General features: G+C 40.1%; 1 protein-coding gene across 1 annotated transcript in view; it reads left to right on the top strand.

The window, feature by feature from the left end:
* Nucleotides 1–24,104, top strand: part of kiaa0825 (KIAA0825 ortholog) — a 173,924-nt gene that overhangs the window by 64,293 nt on the left and 85,527 nt on the right. Inside the window, exons 13-19 of the mRNA XM_036598839.1 lie at nt 1,388–1,527; nt 7,370–7,549; nt 8,661–8,879; nt 9,900–10,308; nt 13,929–14,085; nt 15,579–15,746; nt 18,996–19,090. Of these exons, the coding sequence (XP_036454732.1) occupies nt 1,388–1,527; nt 7,370–7,549; nt 8,661–8,879; nt 9,900–10,308; nt 13,929–14,085; nt 15,579–15,746; nt 18,996–19,090 (1,368 nt within the window). The remainder of the gene's footprint in view (nt 1–1,387; nt 1,528–7,369; nt 7,550–8,660; nt 8,880–9,899; nt 10,309–13,928; nt 14,086–15,578; nt 15,747–18,995; nt 19,091–24,104) is intronic.

Here is a 24,104-nt window from a genome sequence, read left to right as displayed (position 1 = left end):
GTTGCAAATAGTACAAAGCTCCACTACAGCACATAAAAGTGAAATTATTTAAATGATTAAGTGCAGAAAAGAAACTCAAGCACATTTTACTCTCTAATATGTATAGATTAAAAAAAATTACCATAATTTAGTGAAATGATCAGGTTTGAAATGAGCTAATTCTCGTCAAACTTGCTTCAGGCTAAAAACTATGCAGTGAAATATGGGCTCGTAACCTAAGCAGAGTCTGTTTATCTTAAAGACATTAGACTTTAGACACATTTCTATGGGTAAATTTTATGCCTTTTGTCACCTACAACGGATTTGTGGCATAGGTTTAATATAGTAGAGCCATAGTAAGTTGCTGAGTGGCATCACTATCCCTGGTGACAGTGGTGTAGCCCTAAAGAAACCTATATATATATTTTTTTTTGTTCTGTTCTGTTTTTTTTTTTTTTAAATAATGCCTTTCCTACAAATTTAAATATCTAATTTGACTGAAATGCCCATCCCTACTATAAATTCAGTATCAAACAGATAACAATAATATTTCCCATTTATGGGCAAATAGCGTGTAGCCTGCTGATAAATCATGTATCACCAGATTTTTATTATTTAATAAAGCACTCATAAAAAAATCAGGAGGAATGTAGATAAATTTAACTGCATTGTGAGGTCTCAGAGAGGGTGTTTTGGAGTGTGTTTGGGGTGTGTGTGTGTGTGAGAGAGAGGGAGTACAGAGAGAAAATCTGACCCTGTGGTGTGGCTCTCAGATTTATCAGGATTGTTAAAGGAGCTTGCTGGATTTGTAGCTGTGTGACATCATAAATTGCTTGTGCTAGACTGAAGAACAGCTTTCCCATCTCAGGCAGCAGGGTGCACCCTGCTCTACGTTTCAGCAGCTGACTCTGCTGCGTCTCACTACATCGCATATGTGATTTGTTCACCTTCACTTGCTCTCAAAAGATATTTAAGTGTATAACCTGTGAAAAACACTGACAAAATGTGAACACTCACTTCGGCGCATGTCAGCACTGGGTGTAAATTTGAATTTCAGCTTTACTCGTGTAGAGTTTTGGATTGTATAAAGACTTACAGTTATTCTAAAAGAAAAAAAATATGCCCGTGGCTCCCTTCTAAAACTTCTTTTTCGTTTGGAATCCCTCCAAACACTGAACACGCTCCCCAGAACTCACTGTCATCCCCGTTCCCACGTTTGCAGCTTTAATGAGCAAACATATTAGACATGAGCCGGCAGAATCGCTGAAGAACTGACATTTAAAGAGGAGCCTGGGGCAGAGTTACAGTACGTTTTGTGTTGAGCGTAACGAGATGAAAGAGTGTGTGTGCGAGAACGGATCCCCGTTGTCTGATGGCTAAATAGATTAATTTTGTTTCTCTTTTGCAGGGAATCTGTGTCTTGTGAAGGCTCGCCTCTCTGGCTGCTGAAGCTGGCCAGTTCAGGTCCAGGCTGCTGTCCCGTTGTTGTCCTGCAGGCCATGCTGCACAGCGATTGCTTACTGCTGCGTCTACTGCTCTCCCACTCACGTAAGCCTCTCTTATTCTCCATCATACACTCTGGATGCATAGAAGATCCATAGCTGTATGGTTCATTTCAGCATTCTCCAATTGCTAAGAGGGTTGCTGCACATCAGAAATATATTTTAAAGCAGTGATCTGCCAGTACATGCATATGGGCATTTTGGTGCCCGCAATGTATCATCGCTGTCGTAATGAAGCCTCATATCTCTATGTTTATAACATTATTGGAGAAGGAAAAAAGGAGGTGTAACTTTTTTGTAGGGTAGTGTAACAAGACTCTAATTCCAATCAATTTGGACCATTTCTTGGGGTCCATTTGTCATAAAATGTTCATGCAGCTAAAGCGTAGGCTGTGTAAGAGGGAAATGAATGAATGAATGAACATTTGATTTTACAAAGGTGATATGTGAAATCTGGTCAAAATATATATTATTATTTTTCATTAAATTGCGTTTACAAATGTAGCAAATGCTTTATGTGTTAAACACAAAAAAAAATTATAAAGCCTAAAACTTGGAGTTGCCATGACAAGGTAACATGTCCCTTAGCATGTGGTGTCCTTGAGAGCCTTGAGGCAGAAATATAACATTAATTAAATAGAAAACAGTTGCTAAATTAACCTGGGCCCAGTTTCCCAATCATCTTAACGGGTAGAGAGGGTGTTCAATGTGAAAGTGATGCTCCCTCTGCCATTTGAGAATTATCTTTGTGCTAAGATTCTTTTTGGAAACCCAGCCTGGGCTAGTTACAGCAACCTTAACCTATAGTTAATAGTGCTAATTAAAAGCAATATGCCATTAGGCCAACCACATCAGAGAAGCTGTATTTTACACCATAACTTTATTTCTGGGTATCAAATAAAAATTGTCAACAATGTAAGCTCATAATAATGCTATGTTCAGTGATTATGTCTGAAATGCCTGGCATTTGCATTCCACTACAAAAAATCGAAACGTGATGTCAGATAAACAAATAAATTTCAGGCTGAGACAATATCAGTTAGTAATGAAACAAAGCCTTTGCCCACATGATGTGGGGAAGGTGGAGGCTGGAATGCTGCTCTAAAAGTAGGAAATTTTGGTAATGCTTTACTGAAGGGCATCACTAGTAAGGCTACACAACCTCTTAAGACATTTTTAAAGGCTTATTCCAACAACTGTCAGTTGTCATAACACTTGCTGAGGTGAAACTACATCAAAATGGACAAAAGCATCCTTGATGACAACTGAGCCTTGCAGAAATAAGCCTTTATAAATGTTTACATAGGCTCATGTCAGGCTTATGTTGGTGACTGTACAAATCCTGCAGTTCAGTTCGTGTGATCGAAAATTCGGTCAGTTATGAAGATGCAAGCAACATCATCGACAAGTGTTACTCTGCTCAGTGCACATAAATATCAACAGAATAGAAATGAAAGTTATGAATAAATTAGAATGTCCTACTCATTCGTCACACACAGTCATTCAGGTTGTTTTGGTGCCTGAGCTTTTTAAGCTGAGCGGGTCTTTCTGAGCTCATTTGGGTAAACACATATCATCATCCTCGTCATCATCTTTGAATCAATAGTGCTCTGTAATAAACACTCATTTCGGCGTGGGGAGCAAAGTGAATGACCTTTAAAGATTTGCCTCCCCTCTCTCCACTCGGAAAAGTGTAACCTTTAAAGACTGTTTTGCGCTTGCACATTAATTCACATTATAGAGAGCTCATTAATAACCGGTTTGGGCTGTGAGGACGTCTGCTTCCGCGCTGTGATGCGAGAATCACAAAGCCGTAAATCAACGTGCTGCGGCTGCAGCCCGGCTAATTAAGAAGAAACACTGTGGCCTGGTCATCCACCATGTACAATCAGGTTTTGCTCTTATTTGCTTGTGACTCGGTGTCCCTGAATTGGGGGTGATCATATAGCACTGTTAAAAGTTTGGGGACCCCCAGGAATTAAAAATGTTTTAAGAAGTAGTGTCAAAGTTAAAGCTATACTATATAAGATTTGGGGATTTAATGACCTTTCTGGTGGAAAGGTGCAATTGCACGCAACATGCAAAAGAATTGTAAGAATTGTATTTTGTAATTTTGGTTGTGCTGTGGACGCAGATGAATCTGAATATTGGGAGCAAGTTGGAAAAGCCTTTAATGAGACATCTTTTGAGGATATGAGTGAATTATCATCATAGCTTGTTACGTTAATATGTAAAGATGTGTGACGTAGTTCAAAAAACTCCCGTCCACACCACTGACTTTTAAATTATTATTTCAGTATTTATATTTATTTTTATATAGTATATAATTTTTTTTTTCCTGACTCAGTAATGCTACTTCTTTCAATTAAAAACAAAACATCTTTACTTAATGCAGCCTGAATGTGTTAACGTATATTATTAATGCTACTTTTTTAACGCAGTTAACACAGTTTCCTAGTGTGATCCTTTGAACCATCTTGAGCTTAGCTGATTTTGTGCTGTATGTTTTGTTTTTGTTTTTATTTATTTGGTCAAATACAGCTTTTAAATAGCAAGTTCCATAAAATTTTGATAAAACCAAAGTACATCAAGGCTAAAGCATCATTTAGAAGCAAAACACACCACTGATGCTGGAGTAGCAGTAATTCAGCACACTGTGCTGGACAATGTTCTTGGGAGAAAAGCTAAGAAAAGCAACAGCAAAGTGGAAATCTACAGTTACCCTGAAAAGAAGGTAGGGGCAGAGGTTGCTGGGGTGGGGTGGAGAGCCACAAACACCCGGCTCACATCAAGGTGGAAGCTAGTGATCTGGCAGAAACTATCTGGTTGCATCTAGGGTGGCCAATCAGATTTTCCCCTTTAAAATCACACATGCTCTAGTTATTTTTTAATGAATCAGCATGTTTCTTTGTTGTTTTGACTTAATATTTTAAAGGCTAAATAGGTTTATATTGAGGACAACAATATCAGTCGTAAATATGTTTGCCAGCAATGTTTCAGACAGTATTACTTTTAGCTATTTAAACCACCTTTGGTTTAAAAGGCAATAGTCTAACAATAGTCTGGAAGAAAAAACTGTCAAATCATTATTATAGGACGAAACTTTGAGAAAAGAAAATACGAGCCAAACTTGTAATGGTCAGTGTATCTACCTCCATTTAAAGGGAAATTCTGCAAAATTAAAAGAAAAAAAGTCTGCATTATTAAGCAAGGTCATTTAGTGTTTTGATATGAAATGCTCCATTCTAGAGAAACTTACTGACTTGGTAGGTATGATGGGAACCAGGGGTTGCAACACTCACACAAATTAATCTTTCTTGGGGACTGTTCTGCATTACAACACTGTTCTTATAGCTCTCCACCATGAATGGGTTTAAAGTAATACATTTTAGGACAAATCCTTAACAAAATGCCATCAGGCAATGTATTCGTAACAATTTCAAATCATATCTTTCTGTGAGGGAGCTTTTAGAGGCATGTCAGATGTCTGGTTCCTATGGCCACCACTGATAAGTTTATTTTAAACGCCACATTGTACGCTGACTTTGTGTACATTGTGACTTTGTTTGTATCTTAATAGTTGAATTATGCAAAAATTTTGAAAATTGGATAGAATTCACCTTTAAGGTCATTCTTAGCAGCATTGTTTGTAATACTCCTCACGTAGTGTATTTTATGTTCAAATTGCAGGGTTTTATCAGTGGTGTGGAATCTCTTTTGAGATTGAGCCTGAACGTCTTCATTGTATCATTAATAGAAAAGTAGTAACATGGCATGCACTGCAGTGCCCCACATCATTCCACTTTGAGACTACAGTTGAGGCACTAGCCCACACACCATCTGTTCAAGGAGTTCTTCCAAGGTGTAGAAAGTGGCAGCATTGGACAGCTATGCACACTAATAAAGTCACTGTAGGTCAAAAGCTTTTGTTTCTTTCACCCCTGGAAAGGGAAAAGCATAATCGATTGCCGTCGGTTCTTTCCAGTTCCTATTAAGCCAAGCAGTATTAGCAAACTGCTTCCTTTAATGTGGCAGGTAATTTGGGCCTGTCATTTCAAAACAGTCCAACATTTGTCAAAGGAGCACAAACAGCACCCTGCTTTCCATCAAAGATGCTCAGTGAGTGCTGCATTTCATTCACTCGCCTATTCAGATGCCTGTCATCTCCTACGAGGGAGACTGACAGTGGCTGAAGCAAAGCAAAAGGCAGGATCTTGCTGCTGCTGTCTCCAGCCCTATAGGACTCACAGGACTTAGACAAGGACATTTTGTCAAATTCATGATCCTCTTGTCTGCTGTCCTTGCACACTGGATGTTTATCCACAAAGTCAGATGGCTGCCCATATCCATACAGACCCTTTTGTTACCTCCTTTCCAAGGTGTTTAGTTTAGACGGCCTTCAATTTTTCTTCAGTGTGGTTCTTTGTTATGCTATTCAAGTGAAGTGCAGGATGATTTTTATTTCACTGTGTACTTAGAAAGCGCATAGAGTTTAATAGAACTGACTACATGATTCTGAAACAAAATTTGCCGACTAACAGTTTCACCTATAAAATCTGTATCAGTTTTCAGCACTGGGGATGCTACAAGCTAACTTGCTATAACTATCACAGGCCTAGCCTACATGACTCTCTTAGGGTTACTGCTGCTGTAGCAGAACTAGACGTTATTTTTCAGAAGATCTAATTAGTTTAGAGATTAGTTATAAGATGATCCACTTGCACAGTTAAAATTAAGAATTTCCAAAACTGGAGTAAATTTTTTTTATATAGATATAGAGAAAATGGGACTCCTAACAACTGTGCATGACCTGGTAGGCCACCAAAACTATCACCTTGATAAACAGTACTTAAAGCTAGATCTTTGCGAGATTGGACAAAATCAAGTTCCACTCTTGTTTCGGATCTGAAAGAATCCACAAGTGTTTCTGTCCATCTTTCGGCTGTGAGAAGACAGCTCTAAGCTCCCTGATGAAGGGTTACCCTGAAACACATTGAGAAGTTTTTTGTCCAAAGCCATGTTATAATAAAGACTTTTTAACTCAACGAATGCCATGGGTTTTCACTTTTTTCTCAATTTTTTGAACCCCTGGCCATAGAGCACCTTCAGTATTAAATGTTTATATCCCTACCAGCAGAACTCTCTATTTTTGTATTCTTTTGAAAATTGCTAAACTGCTGGTATTCTGCAAACGATGGACTGTCCAGCCCAGAGTCCAGATTTCAACAGCATTGAATGTGTTTGGGAGTACTTGGATTGTGAGAAGCAGAAAGTGAAACCAACTTCGACAACTAAACTTTGGAGGAGTGGAAAAATATCCTGGCAAATTTCTTTGAAAAACTGCAAGCAAGTCAAAAATAATGCAAGCTGTAATAAAGGCAAAGGGTGGGCATGCTAAACTTGCCCCAAAACATTGTTATTGTGTTAAGATGTTGAGGCTTCTTTGTGATTTTCTGTTAAATATATGTTTTATTATTTTTCCCACAGCTGAAAAATAAATAACGTACTGAACTTCTGTTTTGACTGGAAATTAAATAAATGAAGGGTGGTTTCTGACTTTTGCAAAGTATTGTAGCTTGAGTGCTGTATTTTGTATTCTTTCAGGCTAGAATCTGCTTGCATGCCTCTCTCAGCAAGCTGCAAAAATAGACATAAAGTCTGGTTTAAAATAAGTTGCATTATTGTAGGAGGTAAATTATAATCAAAGGCCTTATTGCTGTCCCATAAGTTTTAAAAACTGCAACTGAAAGACCTTTTATGTACTTAAAGAGCTGCATTTTTAAATGTGCTTACTTTCTACGCCAGCTTCCTAACAGTGTCCCACCAAAACCCCAAGGAAAACATGTTGAATATGATGTCAACTGATTCTTTCGCTTCTGTATTTTCAGATCTGTGTCTGGACAGTGAGGCCGAGGTGTCCCTCGAGGCTCAGAAGGCTGCTGCCGAGTTTGTGGAAGCTGTTTTTGCCATCCTGTCCTCCTTAAACAATGTCCCCAGGGCTCTAGCTCTAGTGCTAGAGGGCTACCTGGACAGAAGACACCTATGGGACCACTTTTACAGTTTAGCAGGTACAGTGAAGGCACCAGCCTTTCTCCACACTGCGAATCGAGTGGAGTTCAAACAGTCATGCTCCTTGACGTACTCACTAGCTCCTCACAGTCCGATGTATAACTTCTAATGCCTCGTCCCCCTACTGTGTCCACTAATTGCTTCAGTATCAAATCTGACCAGCAGGCTAGTTGGTGGCACACGCGGCTAGAAGAGGCTGATCATAAATCAAAGCCATAATTAAACCTTCAGCTGTCTCTTTGATTGCTTATTTATTTTCATTTCCATTTTAGCCCCGTCTCTTTTTTCGCCCCCTTTCTATAAAAGCTGCTACATGAATATTTCCTGTTGCGCTAATGGTTAGCACGTTGATTTAGCATACCGACACAGAGACTGCAATTACGGCCTGACACTTTGCTTTCGGAGCTGCCTTTGATTCGGGGGTTTAATCCGGACTCCTGCAGAGCCAGAGCACTCGTTTTTGTATTTTTATTACATGTGAGGGGTAATTATTGTTGCATAAATTAGACAAATGAGAGGGGGGGTATGAGGGGAGAGGGAGAAGGGGTGTGTTGTAAGTACGCACTGCTTTTCTCATGTAACTGAATGTTCCTGGAGGCGTAATTGGCTTAATTGCTGGTCGGGCCCACTTCAAGAGGACCAATGAAATTCAGCGCTGGAACAAAGGCATCTGTGATGAGCTTTGTTTAGTACCAGGATTTATCCAGGTAGCATTTAGTAAGTGAAATAATTGGACTTGTCGAAAATGCCAATGAGGCTTAGCTTCCAGCTTTTGTTGATTTACTGTATTTTGACATCTCTAGCTGATTAGAATGTAATATCTAAACAGAACTGACTTGCAGATCATGTTGAAGGACTGTGTCTCCATTGCTGTTAATCAGGACCAACAGATGATAACGCCTATAAACGCTCAATAGTTAGTGAACACTGTAAAATCTAATTTGTTGGGTTTATTGAAAGTGACAGCCTTGATCCATCAGAAAATGTTTGTTTATGCTGTATTTAAAAGTGCAAATTACACATCTAAATTTAATAGAGACACAAATAAATTAAAAGAATGAACATTTTCAGGTTTTTTTTTGAGTAACTAACAAACTTTTATTTTGACAGACACAGCCAAAGAAGCACCTGCATTGTTCAAGTGCATCAGAACTGTCATGTCCAAACCCATCAGCAGCCTGATAGGCCACTTGGTGAGCATGATGCAGACATGTGAGGATCTACCTGGCTCGCTGCTCAGGCAAGATCTTCCAGAGAGTGTACTGGCCAAAATCCCCAAAGAGTGGAACTACACGCGAGAGGATGCCAAGACCAAACACATCAGCAAGAGTGAGTGAAATCAGGTGAAATCTGACATGAGAAAGATAAGAAAATGCCTTCTGCATTTTCCAGTCTGGTAGCAGAATCCGAAGTCATTTAAGTTTGTGAAAACGGTGAAATTATGTTGTTTGGTGCACCTTACTCACAGTAACATGTTGAAGGTTATATTCCATTTATTAACAAGTTTGATTACTTTATAAGTTATTTGTGATTCTTACAAAAGTCAAGATTTGTGAGAATCTGGCAGGATTTCTCAAGATGTCTTCGGGGCTGTTTACTGTTAATTATTTTAGTAATTCAGTAATCTATCATTTATTTTAGGGATTAATAGAGTAATTAGAGTTGTAAAGAAAATAAAAAAATGGACAATAACAAGCTACACATGGAATTTCAAGGATCTGAACATACTTGGTTGGAAAAAGAAACAAAGAATCATTTAAAGAGACTTATACAGAAAAAAAATGCATGTAAAAACCACTGGGCCATGGACTGGTGCCGAGACACGTGGTACAACAATGCAGCGGTGAGCAATGATGATAGTAATTTTGATATAATTATTTTTAAATGAATTATTTTATACTTTTTTTAACTGTTATCGAAATGTTCATCAAATAACTGTGTGATATTAAACATACATGGTCATGTATCAGAATGGCTTTGCGCAAGTTGCTATTAGCCACTTTCAGTTGATGGCTAGCATACATGAAAAAGTCAAGAATGAATGAACTGACAACATTAACAGTGATTTTACTGGGGCTGCAAACCCTGACAATTAACAGCAAAGACAAGAATGAAAATAATACCATAAAAGAATGTGATAAAATATGATATAAAATATTAAAATATGAATTAATCGCCACTGGGGGTGTTAATCCATTGTATGTAGTATATGGAGAGAAGCTAGCAAATGAGGCTATGAAGCTGTAAAAATACTTTGCCATTTGGAAACAAAACATTCCTCTACAACATCCTCTGCAGAATTATACTGTGATGGCCTTGAACGTGGTCCACTTTTCTCCATCTCTATAGGCAACATCACTCTGGCCATCCAGGCTCTGTCCTTCATCTTCACACACCTCCCTTCGGCTGTGGCTTCACTGCCGCTGCCCGTTCGCTTTCTCTTCTGCGTGGCTGAGAAGCATCTGTCCCAGCATGCCAGGCAGCTGAGGCCCACAGGCCTGCTGGTCTGGACTCTGCTGGGCTGTGTGTGCCAGGGCCTGGAGGATGGAGAGACCCTGGAGCTGGTGTCTGCTCAGCCCCTGGAGCGAGGGGCCAAAGAACGGCTGGCCCTGCTGTCCGAGTGCCTGCAGGTTAGCTTGGGCCAGCAGAAGGGGGTCCCCAAGCCCACTGTCCACAAGGTCCTGCAGGGACTGGAGGAGAAGAGGCCCAAGTGGAGCTCCATGCAGCTGCAGAAAGCACGCAAGCTCTGTAGTGAGAGGTGAGTCCTAAAAATTGCCAGTCCAATAGTTCTTTGGAGGTATTTGAAAAAAAGAAACGCATTTGATATCCTAAACAATCTTTCTATGGAGGATTCTTTTAAGAGCCGTTTTTGTAAATTAGATATGTGAGTGTGAAGAACCTTCTTGAAATTTAAATCGTCTCCAGAACGGATGGATCCATGGATGGATCTTTAAAGAAGCATTTTTGTAAATGAGATGTGTGAGTTTGAAGGACTTTTTTGAAGTTTAAACAACCTTAAAATAATGTAAATGTTCTATACTAGGGCTCTTCAAACCTTGAATCCAGTATCCAGTCCTGGATTTTGTACTCATTGTCAGATAGCTGAACTGTTAATGCAACTGATTGGCTACCTAGTGTTATAGTTACCATTTTTGTTTTGTTTTGTTAATGCAATGTGTGAGCGTTAAGAACCTTTTTGAGGTTTAAAGAACCTCCATATGATGTAAAGGTTCTGTACCAAATAAAGATTTTTCCTAGAAACATATATTCAAACAGGGAACCATTTCTAAACTTTTATTTTTAATAGTCTAACAATTTAGGAACTGAACATTTTGTACTATTATATTTTTTTTCACTCCATAACAGTAAAAGAATGATTGTAAATTCAGCAATTTGAAAATTCATCTCGAGGGATTCCATTTTGACAACACATAAATATATTCACTAACATGTTCATGTTTAATTCCATTTACCAGAGTGGGATCTTGACTTTTGCTCCGACTTCAAAAGTTCAGTCATTTAATCAATGAGCGGTCTACGGTTTGGAAAATTGCACTTGAATCTTATTTGAATTTCATGTTGTGTTTATCGTGAACGATGACCCTGTTGCCATCATTTCAGAGAAGACAAGCTTGATGTTTTTGGAGAAGTGACATCACTTGCCCCATCCCTACTGCTGTTTCGGCAAACCTGGAGCTTTTGAGCATGTGCAAGCTTTGTCAAAGCAATTTCTTAATTAGCTTTATTGAAAATGATTTAACATCATACCAAATATGGAAAAATAAAAGGTAAATTACTGCTAGTGTTCCAGGAAATGTTGTTCCATAAATGACAGGAAAGACAGGAGAAGAAAGGGAGAGGGCAAAAGGGCGGATGATGGGAAAAAAAAAAGAAAATGCGAAGAGTGATTATGTATCACCTGTCTCAGTCAGTCAGTAGATCCATTACTATTCATTAAAATAACCTTCACTTTCCAGCACTGCTTGTGTTGTAAACAATCAACGTACAGTGCAGCGGCAGTGAGCGGGGTCCCTAAAAACCTCCCCCTTTTTCTTGTCAACACACACACTCAGAAGCGCACACACACACCTCTGTAGTCTCTTGTCTTTGCAAAGTAATTTGTAGAGGAGAAGATGATTGCTCTCCATCATGGTGACCCTGGCAGGGCTTGACGGCATGCATACACAGATGAAGATGAATGCAGTGGATTGCGCCGGCGGAGGGGGGTGTTCTGCCTCTTTCAGGGCACATTGGCCCTAATGACGTGATTGATAGCTTGTCCCGGATCCACCGCTCCTCTCATTAATCAAGCCGCTGACTGGATCCAATCATTTGCTTCACCTGCACACTGATGGACAGGGAAGGATACGCGGGGCCCAGGTGCTGACACCAATGCTCAGCGCCCCGGCCTGCTCAGGGCCCGTGCAAGCTTCTCTCAATGTCACCACCGCTAACGGCTGCATGACAGCCGCCACCCGCCATGTCGCTGCCTGATTGCAAGATGGAGAAGGGAAAAAAAACAATGACAGCAGGTGTGCCAGGAGGAAGGTGTCCATTTTTTTTTGCTTGACGTGTGCCAAGACACTTGCATGAAACTGAAAGCTAGCATTAGACCTTTGCTTTATGGTGCTAACCTACTAACCCTTAGTAGCACAGGCTAACTAGCTTTTTTGCCTATTTTTCTTCAATGTTTCTCAAAAGGAGGACAGAGAATGGGGGAAAAGATATCAGTTGTGCCAGGAAGGGTCAATTTTTTAGCTTGACTGAGATATTAATGTGCAATGAGACACTTGCATGAAACTGGAAGCTGCCACTTGACCTTGAGGCTTATATTGCTCTTATATCACTCTTGCAAACTGTTTTGCCTCCTTTTTTGCCTCCTACTTTGTCTCTGTCACTGTTTTTCTATAAATGAACTATAACGTAAAAATAATATAATTAAAAAAAGGAAAAATTAAACAAAAATTAAGAAGCAAGGTGTCCATTTTTTTGGGTAGGCATGCACATGAAACATTAGATCTTGAAGATTATGATGCTAACCTTATAACCCTTTTTGCATGTTGTTGGTAGCTTTTTTGCCTATTTTTCTTAAATATAAAAGAAATCTATTTTTTCTTTGATAAGCACTGACACCCTTGCATAAAACTGAATGTTATCATTCGAACTTAGATTTATACTAGCTCGCTAACCCTTTCTTGTAAATGCTACCTAGCTCCTTGGGTTCTTTTTTGGACCCTCGCTTTCTCTCTTTTCTATCTTATGTCTTTTGTGTAGATGTTAAAATATGAAGAAAACACAGAAAAAGCGTGCAGGGGTGGGAGAAAAGATATCAAAAACATTGAGAGCAGGCGTGCTGAGAAAAAGTGTGGTGAAACACTTGCATGAGGCTGAAAGCTACTTCGAGGTTTATGGTGTTAGCCAATTGTCACTCTTTCTTGCTAGCTTTTTTTCAGCCTCCCTTTCTGTTTCTGTTTCCATCTTTTTTGTAATTATAAAATAACAAAGAAAAAATAAAAAACAATGTCAGCAGGTGTGCCAGGAAGAAGATGTCCACTAGCGTGAAACTGAAAGCTAGCATTAGACCTTGAGGTTTTTGGTGCTAGCTCGTTAAGCCTTTGTCACACATGCTAGCTAGCTTTGTTTCCTCCTTCTTGGCCTTCTGCTTTCTCTCTGTACCCATCTTTTTTGTAAATGTTAAAAAAAACTACTCAAAGACGGAGAAGGGGAGGGGGGAAAACAATGACAGCAGCTGTGCCAAAATAAAAGGTATCAATTTTTTTTGGCTTGATGCGTGCTGAGACACTTGTAAGATGGTGAAAACCATTGCTGGAACTTGAGGTTTATGGTGCTAGCCCGGTAAACCTTTAACGCAGACTTCGGCTAGCTTTTCTTGCATCTTTTTATTATTTTTTTTACCTGTTACTTTCTTCCTTTTGCCATCTTTTTCATAAATGTTTCCCAAAAAAAAGAAGAAGAAGAAGAACAATGACAGCAACTGTGCCAGGAGGAATGTTTTTTTTTCGCTTGACATGTGCTGAGACATTTGCATGACACTGAAAACTAGCATTAGACCTTGAGGTTTATGCTAACCTTTAGTGCTGAATTCCCATCTTTTCTCTAAATGCTGTCAACAGAGAAGTGTCACGATAGAAGATGCGAAAAAGTGTTGCTTTAGTCACAGGCAACATGCAAACATTTCAGCCTTGGTTACACTGTTAAATTGTCCTTGCAATACCCATCTGATAGCTATTTGTTGGGACGTATTCCTCATACTGTATAAGTAGGGAACATGGATCGTAGTCACTCTCTCTCCCTCTCTCTTTCTCTCTCTCTCTCTCTCTCTCTCTCTCTCTCTCTCTCTCTCTCTCACCCCATCAGTGTGTTTGAGCGGGTGGAGAGTGGTGTAGTGCAGGAGAGAGGTGGGCCCGTGGAACCGCCTGAGCAGAAAATGTGGCCGGAATCGTTGGCGCTGTGCCAGGGAGCAGGTGGCATCCAGAACCTGCGGCAGATCCATCACACCATCCAGCTCAATGAGGTGGGCCTGCGCCGTTTTTCACCAAGCAATTAGGGTGGCGGAGCGCCCCGGGCGAACTGAGCGGCCTGCAATAGAAGGCTTGTTTCTGGACAAAAGCACAAGCTCAGGAGGCAAAAATAGACTCAACTCTGGTCCAGGAGAACCCCCTACTCTTTCTTTTCTAGTGGTGTCCCCATTCCAACCCACCTGTTTCACCCAAGGAGAGGCTTTCTTATTAGCTGATAAGTTATATCAGGTGGATTAAAACAGGGGGTTTACCATACCGCCATCCACATGATTTCAAGTTTTTGAATGGTAGTGTACATGAATGATTTCTTTCCTCTTTTTCTTATAACAGCTCCAATATACAGGCAGTGTGCAGAGCTCTCATTCTTGATTACCTTCATTGAAAATAATTTGGCATCATATTATTAATGAAAAGAGATTGCAAATTACTATTGGTGTTCCAGGAAATTGTGTTCCATAAATGAACATCTTTCCTATGTGGCTCAATTACTACAGCCTCAGACACCTCTGAGAATACTAAATCTCCTAAAGCATCCTACAGATGTCTCATAGATTAGACATTGTTGAGAATAAGCACAGTTTTGAGGTCCCCCCAGCCTAAAAACAGCACTCCAAATCCTTCTCTTCATGGTATCTGAGCAGGCAGTACATCTTTGTGAATGGTGCACTGGTTCAGAAACAGGATTCGCTAAAGTTTTATTTCAGTTCTTGAGTGACGTGTTTCTTTGTGTCACATCTATACATATCTCTGTCCTCTTCAAATGTCCTGTTTCCAAATCCTATTCTAGATAGACTGATTAATTTCTACCATTGTCAGGCCAATTACTTAGGGAATAGAGAGAAAAGAAATGTCCATTATGTCCAAAATTGGATATGTAATAATTGTAGAGATGTACTCATTTGTCCACTGGTGTGTTCAATAGGCCTATAGAGATTCCTGTTTAATTTTACCGTTTAATGGGTAGTTTTCAAATGTAGTCTAATAATAATGTATGTCTAGACTAATCCAGGTTTGGGTGAACTTTGATATCTTTGTCCTTCCCACCATCCAAACTTTACAGCTATGATTTTTTTTAAAGAGGAGAGTTATTTTTACTCTCTCTCTCTGTCTGTCTCTCTCTTTCTCCCTCTCTGTCTCTGTCTCTATCTCTCTCTCATTCTGTCTGTCTCTGTCTCTGTCTCTTTCATTCTGTCTGTCTCTCCGTCTGTCTCTTTCTCTGTCTCTGTCTTAATCTCTCTCTCGCTGTCTTTCTCTACCTCTTTCTCTGTGTCTCTCTGTTTCCCTCTTTCTCCATCTCTCTCTCTGTCTCTATCTGTGTCACTGTTTGTCTCTCTCTCTTGCTCTGTCTCTGTCTCTCTCTCTCTGTGTCTCTTTGTTTGTCTCTCTCTCTCTTGCTCTATCTCTGTCTGACTCTGTCTGTCGCTCTCTTTGTCTCTCTCTGTTTCTCTCTCTCTTCCTCACCTCGTCCCCCCTCTGTCTTTTGCAGGGTTTGTTAAGATCTAAGTTAGCCTCTGCTGAAGACCCCAGTACATCATTTCCCGAAGGGCTTTCTTCAGTTCAGTTCTCCTCAGCGGTCAGCTCACAAAGTGGTCTACCACGTCCTTTCAACCCGCTGTATTACTTCGACCACATTGGCCATGCTAAGTTTGATCAGGTTGGTGTCCAAAAGACTCACAGTCTTCTGCTCATCCTACATTTCTTCTGAAAGCAAGGAGAAATAGTGACATCAGGGCTGATGCTTCTTACTCATTACTTACTCCTTTTGAGTTCACAATCGGAGGCATCTGGATGCTAACGTGAACTTTTCCACAGGTCACATTATGTATGCATTTTCATATATGTTAAATTCAGCAAATACGCAGTAAGTTTGCATTATGTTCACTTAGAAAATCAGCAAAACTTGTCATTTGACCAAGGACGCACAAGGTTTTTCATACGACTGTGCACTTGCTGTTACTCAGTTTAAAATGTAAACCATGATTTTAAATTTACAATTTTATAAGTCTCTCTTCCATTTTTTGAGTGAAACCATTGGGAATAAGAACAAAATACTGGTGGGAACAAAGTTCAGAGACTTAAAGCTGGGGACCTCAAAGCACTGTGCCTACTATTGGAATTTTTGGAGCCATAAAGTTGAACAAAAGAAAAAATCTCAACTAGATCTTGTTGTTGATAAATTGCTGTTATAATTTGCCTACATCCATAGGAAACTACTGTTTGCTCTGCCACCTGCTAACGCGAATGCAGTGTGAGATGGTTGAGCATTTAGCCACAAAAGCATTAGTGCGGTCAGGTACTGATGTTGGGTGATTAGTTCTGGATCTCAAACTTCAACTCATTCCAGAGGTGCTGGATGTAGCCCCTTCGCTCCAAACTGAAAGACATGAGAAGTTAGCTCGACTTAAAATGATAAGGTAACTGATTACACTGCTGTTCTTGAGTTACCTCAACTCAAGAGCACCAGATTTTATCCAAACTTCTTAGTTTAGTCAGAGGTTCTTCTTAAATTATGCTTTTTCAGTTAAGTAAACAATAAAGATTTTGTTTTTGCTCTTTCTATCGCACAATAGACACACCAGCCATGTTCTCCTCTTTGGCTTCTAGTATAGACAAGTGTGAGATGTCAAACTCACATTGTCCTCATGTTGGGATGAGTTCTTAGACCATTGCACTACAAGTTACTACACAAGTTACATTTAAGGACACAGGAATCTGAGTAATTTCAAAAATGTGCAAGTGGTGCAACAGACTAAACATTTATCCCACCAGGAGGTTGTGAGTTTGAACCCCAACGAAGCCATAGTAGTATATGACTGGGAGAGGAAAAATGCCTTGTGCCTGATGGAAAGAGTCCTAGCTAATGGGGGATTGAGTAAAAAACATGCATTCTCCGTTGTTTACCTGACTGGGATGCACAACTAAAGTAAATGAGAGTTATGAGAACTTTTGACTAAACTAAGAAGTTTAAGTTGAGTGAACTCTAGTGTACTTAAGTTAACTCAAGAAAAGCTGTGTAATCAGTCAATTTATAATTTTATGTTGAGCTGACTCATTTTTTACTGTGCAGAGAACACAGCCCCACTACCCCACAGCCCAGCGCTAGCCGGCTTTATGCCCCTCTAGGCATAAAGACATGGTGACCTTCGGCTCATGTGTGGCTGCTCCAGAGTTGAGGCAAGTCAAGTCAAAGTTTATTTTTTACAACAAGTGCTGTCACAAAGCAGTTTTACAGAAAAATCCGGGTCCAAGCCCCTATGAGTAAGTCAATGGCAACAGTGGCAAGGAAAAACTCCCTAAGAGCAAGAGGAAGAAATCTTGAGAGGAAACAACTCTCAACCCATCCTCCTCTGGTCAGCACTGGATAGCAAACAATGTTAGTACAAAACAATAAAATACAGAAATGGGGTAAATCAGTTGAACCAATGGTTATAATGAGCGTCCCATTCTGCTAGCACCTGTGTCTGTAATTGGTGCACCTGAAAGTAGGTCTGGATACTTTTGGACATACAGTGTATATCTCACCGTCTTCCTACAGTTCACATCATGCAGAGACTTTTTTCCCCCTCTTGACTCTTTAAATACATGTCATTTGTCTGGTGTGTCATTGACTTCAACTTTTATTTAAAGCAGTTCATTTATGCCATGAACTATTTCTTGCTTCTTTTTTTTTTCTTTCTGCTCGAGCGAGCGTGTGTAGCTTTTCGTCAAGGCCACCAGAGCGGAGCTGGCAAGGTGAACGACGGAGAGGAACCGAGAGGCTTTAAAGTGCTTTTCTGGGATGAACTCCCCCAATTCTCCATAGGTCGCCTGGTCCCACAGCAATATTTTAAGTGTGAAGGGGAGACAAAGCTGAAACGCTGGAGAAAAAAAAGAGGTTAAAACAAAAAGCAAAGAGAGGAGAAACTTTTGAAAATGCTTGAAAAGGTGAACTCATCAAGTACGATATGGCTGTGAATTAAATAAATAAAAAAATAACAAACCCACGTCCCCCGTGGTGCGTGGAAGACGTCATATATTGAAGGTTTAATTACGAGATATCTTTGTCTCCTTGAACTTCTTTGGGCTTTGGATTGAAGGCGGGAGATTTCTGCACTTGTGTCATGAGACGTTGCCTTGAAGGTCAATAAGTGAAAGACATCTATAGGAGAAGAACTTGACGCTTTCATTCTCTTTTTGTCTGCGCTGAGGTTTTTTGTGCGTTTCCTAAGCCTAAAGGCTAATACTTCAGCTATTGTTCTGCGCTAGCTCGAGCACTCGTAATCCTTTTCTGCTTATCACAAGCGTTTGCATTGCTTTGCATAAAGCACCCTATTAAGAGGATGATTAAAAAGCCTTCCCGGCTTCAGGTGGCTGTGCTGTTTGTCAAATCAAATGGAGAGAAGAAGAAGGAGAAGAAGAAGGGAGAAAAAAAAAACAAATGACGATCCATCAATCAGCCGAGGAGGGGAGGAGGAGGGGCCGTAGCGTTCTTCTCCTTTCGTCGATAAAAACTCTGCCTGAAGTTAAGAGTGACATTTTGGCAATCAAAGCAATCGGATTTTTATTTGCCTCCTAACAAAGGGCCAATCTACCCATGCTTGCTGGGAAAACGGAGGGAAAAAAGAACGAAAGCACCGGGCAGCTTGCCATGAACAACAGCTAGAAGAATAACGACTCCTCTCGCAAAATTGATTTATCTTTTTATAAATGATGGCTACATCCCTCCCCAAATGGATTTATAAATTAATTGCTGTCTTATTGGAATAAAAACCTTCTTGTGCAGACATGATAGATAGATTCTGTCGGGGGGGTCTCATCCGGGACCCCCTCCTTCTTAGTTAGTCCGGCCCAGCTGGAGCAGTAATTTTCTGATCGTATTAACGCTGATTAATAATAACAATACTCAATGCTCGTTTGTCAACAGTCAGCTTTGAGTGAGAGGGAGTGGGACTGGGCCCAACTGCTGCCGTCCAATCAGAGACTGAGTCAGGTGACCTTCAGAGTGCTGCTCGCTAACAGGTAACAGCAGAGGATGATGTGTGTGGAGAGTGAATGTCTCTCTCTTTCACTCTCTCTCCCTCTGTCTCTCTATCACACCCATTCTCTCTTTCTCTTTTACTCTCTCTCTTTTTCTTTTCTCTTGTTTGTTCTCTCTCTTGCTCTCTCTCTCTGTATTTCACTCTCTCTCTCTTTCTTGATGTCTTCCCCTCTTACTTTCCATCACGCTCTTTCCTTCTCTTTCTCTTTCTCTCTCTTTCTCTCTAACTCTGTCTCTTTCTTTGACTCTCCCTTTTCAATCTGTCTTTCATTCTCTCTCTTACTCTCTCTCTCTTACTATATCTCTCTGCCATTATGTCCTACTCTCCCTCACCTCTTTTACTTTCTATCACTCTCTCTCACACTTACTACTGTCTCTCTCTTTTCCATGCTCTCTGTCCTTCTATCTTTTTCTCTCACTCCGTCTTTCTTTTCAGCCTCTCATTCTTGGACTTTCCCTTTCAATCTCCCTTTCACACTTACTATATTTCTCTTTCATTCTGTCTTACTCTGCCTCACCTCTTTCATTCTCTGTCTCCCTCTCTCTCATTCTCTCTCTCCCTCACTTTTCAGTTTTCTATCATTCTGTTTTATTCTCTTTCACTTTCTATCACTCTTTCTCACACATATTACTGTCTCTCTCTCTCTCTCTCTCTCTCTCTCTCCCCCTCTCTGTTTTTTATTCCTCTTACTTTCCATTGCCCTCTTTTACACTGTTGCCTCTCTCTGTCTGTCTGTCTTTCTCTCTCTTTCTCTCTCTCTCTCACTCACACAGTGACTCAGTGACTCTCTCTCTCTCTCTCTCCCCTCTCTCTTTTTCTTCCTCTTACTTTCCATTGCCCTCTTTCACACTATTGCCTCTCTTTTTCTTTCTTTCTGTCTGCCTTTCTCTCTCTTTCTCTCTCTCTCTCTCACTCACACAGTGACTCAGTGACTCACACACTCTCTCTCACTCTCTCTCTCTTTCTCTCTCTCTCTCTCTCTCTCTCTCTCACTCACACAGTGACTCAGTGACTCACACGCTCTCTCTCACTCTCTCTCTCTTTTTCTTTCTGTCTGTTGTCTGTGTCACTCTCTATGTACATACTCTGGACCTGCATCCTGTCATGTCCCTCCATGTTCCTCCTTTGTAAATGAATATGTTGTCGGCATGAAGAAATGCCTTTTGGGAATGTGTCTGTGTTTGTGTGTGTGTGTGTGTGTGTGTGTGTGTGTGTGTGTGTGTGTATTGAGGATCACAGTTGTATCTTGTGTGACCTTTTCGTCTGTTTCCAGCTGTGTATGTGAGTTTTGTCTTTTTTCTCTCTTTATGACGAATTCCCAGCATGCGCCCTCCGCTCAAAGAGAGCAGTAGAAAGTGCTCCTCCATTGGGGAGCACCAAAAGAAGTTTTGGAGTTGGATTTAAAATCAGATACTCTTTGAGCTTCCTCAAAGGACATATTGAAGAGTTTGCCATTTCTAGAGCCAAGTTGCAAATGGAACCTGACTTGTGTGTCAAGCACTTTTGCTAAGTGTGAAGGAGACTGTATGGTTGGCTCGTAGTTAGTTACTTACAGCTCACACTCTTTTAGATAACCTGGTCTGGTTTGTTTTGCCTGTACCAAAGAAATGGTGTAATTAGCCTTAAGCATTTTAACAAGTTTTGCTTTTTAAATGTCCACATTTTTAATGAATATGATTTGAATATCCAACAACAGTTTTTATATTGTTATGAATAAAAAATGAAAACACAGGGTATGACATTCGTTGACTGTGTGTAGGTAGCATAAAAGGTGATCTATGCCTGACTGTTAAGTTTATTCGTTGATTTATCTTTTCATTGTAGGTGTATGCAAATTATCTCCTATCTACTGGTTGACTTACAGTGCAGTCACCTGAGGTTGCACTGACTTACACTGTTAAATTTGTCATCTTTTGGCTTGAAATATTTCCATTTGTAGCTCTGCTTAAATGTCACTAGTTCACTTAAGCTGGCAGTTCTTTAAACAACACAAGAACTAAACAAAACCAAACTACCATCAAGCATTCTGTCATAAGTATACTTAAAGCAAACTCTTTGTGCAGTGGACCAGTCACAGTCAGGGGGCGGAATCAGAACAAAAGATCCATTGCACTGCATTGGTTTGGCCAAAAAGACGTCTTTCATGTCGTTTGTGCACAGAGAACTGTGGGTAACTGAAGGCTTGGAAGGATACATCTGATGTGCCCTTGAAATCACTTAGAATGTAGGCTGCATGTCTAGGCTGTATACGAAGGTTCTTCACTTTGGAACGGACTGCTATCACGTAGTGGCCGAGAAATGCAGCCTACCTCATTTATACAGCTTGTGGGTTCTTGTTACAGTGGAAAATCTCAAGGGGAACTGTTGTTTTCTGCTTTGCTTTTGCTTTAGTTAGTTTACTGCTTGTTCATTTATCCAAAGCTCTCCTGCAAGCACTGTTCAGTGTAGTCTGCCGAAGGTGGTAGTATCATCAGTTTAAAAGCTTTTTAAACAAGAGGGCTGTAGTCATGACTTCTGTCATAGCAACATACAGTGTCCATACAACTGGGCTTCAGCCTGCACTACTACAGATGTTTCAAAAGGTAAAACTAGGAAAATGCGTTAACTGCATTTTAAAAAAGTGGCGTTAACAATGTATAAATTTGCTATTAATGTGTCAGTGTGTTATCAAGGTGGTAACTGTGCATGTCCTAGATAATACATGTTTTAAAAATGATGCCCTGGCTTGTTCAAATATGCATTTCAGTAAGTTGAGAGGAGTTTGGATATTCAATATTTTAACCACACCAATCTGTAGTTAGAGTAACCTTTGAATAACCCAAGACTGCAAATGGTCGGCTATCAGTGATCTTGCCCCAGTGATTGATAGCGAAATGTCTTATGAATGTCTTGTGGATACATTGAGCCAAAGGCCTGTAGATGCCCCATGGCAGTGGTGTGGTGGTCAGTGTGCTTACCTGCCCTACCTCCCCCTCCCCACTACAGCACAACTTGGACAACTTTCAGATGTTAGTGTATCTCCACAGCTGGAGGTTTCAGTATGTTCATCCTTCTCTCTGCCTGCTCTCTTAGTGATGGAGTGTCTGTTTCTGTGGATAAAGTTGGGGGCTTACAAGAGAGGGAAAAGGGGGTAAAGAGCAAGTAAAGGGGGTGGAGATAAGACTGGATCATTATGTATGTGAATTAGAGAATCAATGATAAAATTTCTATAATCTGTTAATCCATGAAATATTACATGATTGATTAACACTTGCACCTTTTGCCATTTCCTCTGACTTCCATGTCAGAATGCCCACATACATAATATAAACATTACAGAACATTATGAAACCCTTTTTGTTAGGTTTTGTGCACTAACTTTTTCCAGTAACCACTTTCTTCTATGACTAATTGACTGCATGGGGCTGTTTACATCTTGCATCAACATGCAATTTCAGTAGTTGGATCAAGTTCGGATCACTTGACCACATGAAAATCTAGATGTACACCCCCGTACGCATTGTATAATCAGATCACTCAAACTACATTTGGACGTGGTCAGAGACCGACCTCAAACGAGTTTAATAGAACTGTAAATGGAATGCGTTTTTGTAATCCATATACAATTACGTGAATGGAAAAGCTCTGCCAAGTGCTGACTAGTAGGATGAAGGGATAAACAACGAAACAAAAGATGGACGATACTCAAGCCTGGTGATTTCCCTAAATCAAGAGGCTTTTTACTCTCTCAGCTGATGAAAGCATCCAAGCCAAACTTGTCGACTATGATATCGCAACAGGGAAAAAAAAATATATAAACAAAAGTAAAGCGTGTTGATGTGCTTTTTACGTGGGAAAAGTAAAATCAGATCTTATATGGTCAAACGGAATGCATTTTAGTGAAAATATAAATGAAACCCAACCAAAGTATATCCACATATGATCTTGAGAATGCAAGGTGTAAACAGGCTCTGTGGGTCAGCAGCTGACGGTTATGGTCTCTTTATTTGAATAGCCTCCTGTAGATTATCTACAGACTTTCAAATTGTTAAGAAATTGTCTTGTGAAACTCAATTGATTTTCAACAGTGTTAGGGTTAAGATTAGTGGTGTCAATTGATTAAAAAAATTAATCAAATTAATCACAATAATAGGTTGATTAATCATGGTTAATTGTGAAGTTTAAACAGTATGTACTTGTATTTTTGGGAGAGATAAAACAAATAAAAGAATTCATGATTTGTATGGCAGTGAAAAGGTGCTTCTGCTGTGCCAGCGTTGCCTTCAGTGTGTCTTTGTTGTGTTGGACCCACTTTATCATTTCGAGAATTGAATTCCAGCCTTTAGGTACATCCTGGATGAGTGTTTCCTCTTGACCATGAGAGGCTTGCTGAACTTTCAGCTCTGCTGTGTTCGCCGGACTGTGTTTGAAATGTCCAACTATTTTACAGCACTTGGCTAAAACATAGACAAACTCTTTGTTATGGAAAGCCACTGTGATTACCCTCTGTATAATGTGCGCTGAACAGGACATATGCTCAGATGGCAGATTCCTTGCTGCCGCGATCAAATTGTGAGCGCTATCTGTTCCTATAGTGGTGACCTTCCATCCGGTTCCAGATGGAAGTTTAGTTTTATCTAAACTTCCACCTGGAAGCTTTTAAAAACGAAACTTTGTGTTCAGCACACCAGGGGACGTTTCCTCAGTCATCATGTTATCTATGTTTGCACCTTTCAGTAAATCCATGTGGGAATTACGGGAGGAAATTTGGGTCAAACTTGGTAGTATGATTAATTTGCGTTAAAAAAAATAACACGTTGAGGTTTCCAGATTAATTGTGAGCGTTAACATGTTCACAGCCCTAGTTAAGATTTGGACCAGGAATTGGTTTTGAACAAGGGTTTGGTTTAGTTTTTGGGTTGAGTTTAAGTTAGGGTTAGGATTAGGAGCAGGGTTAGAGAAGGTTAAGCTGAATTTAGATAATTAATTGAATGTAAGTTAGATGCAAGGTAAGC

Source organism: Colossoma macropomum, unplaced genomic scaffold (assembly GCF_904425465.1).
Source record: "Colossoma macropomum unplaced genomic scaffold, Colossoma_macropomum, whole genome shotgun sequence".
Taxonomy (NCBI): domain Eukaryota; kingdom Metazoa; phylum Chordata; class Actinopteri; order Characiformes; family Serrasalmidae; genus Colossoma; species Colossoma macropomum.
Note: the sequence above shows the minus strand (reverse complement) of the source record. Positions and strands in the feature narration are given on the sequence as shown.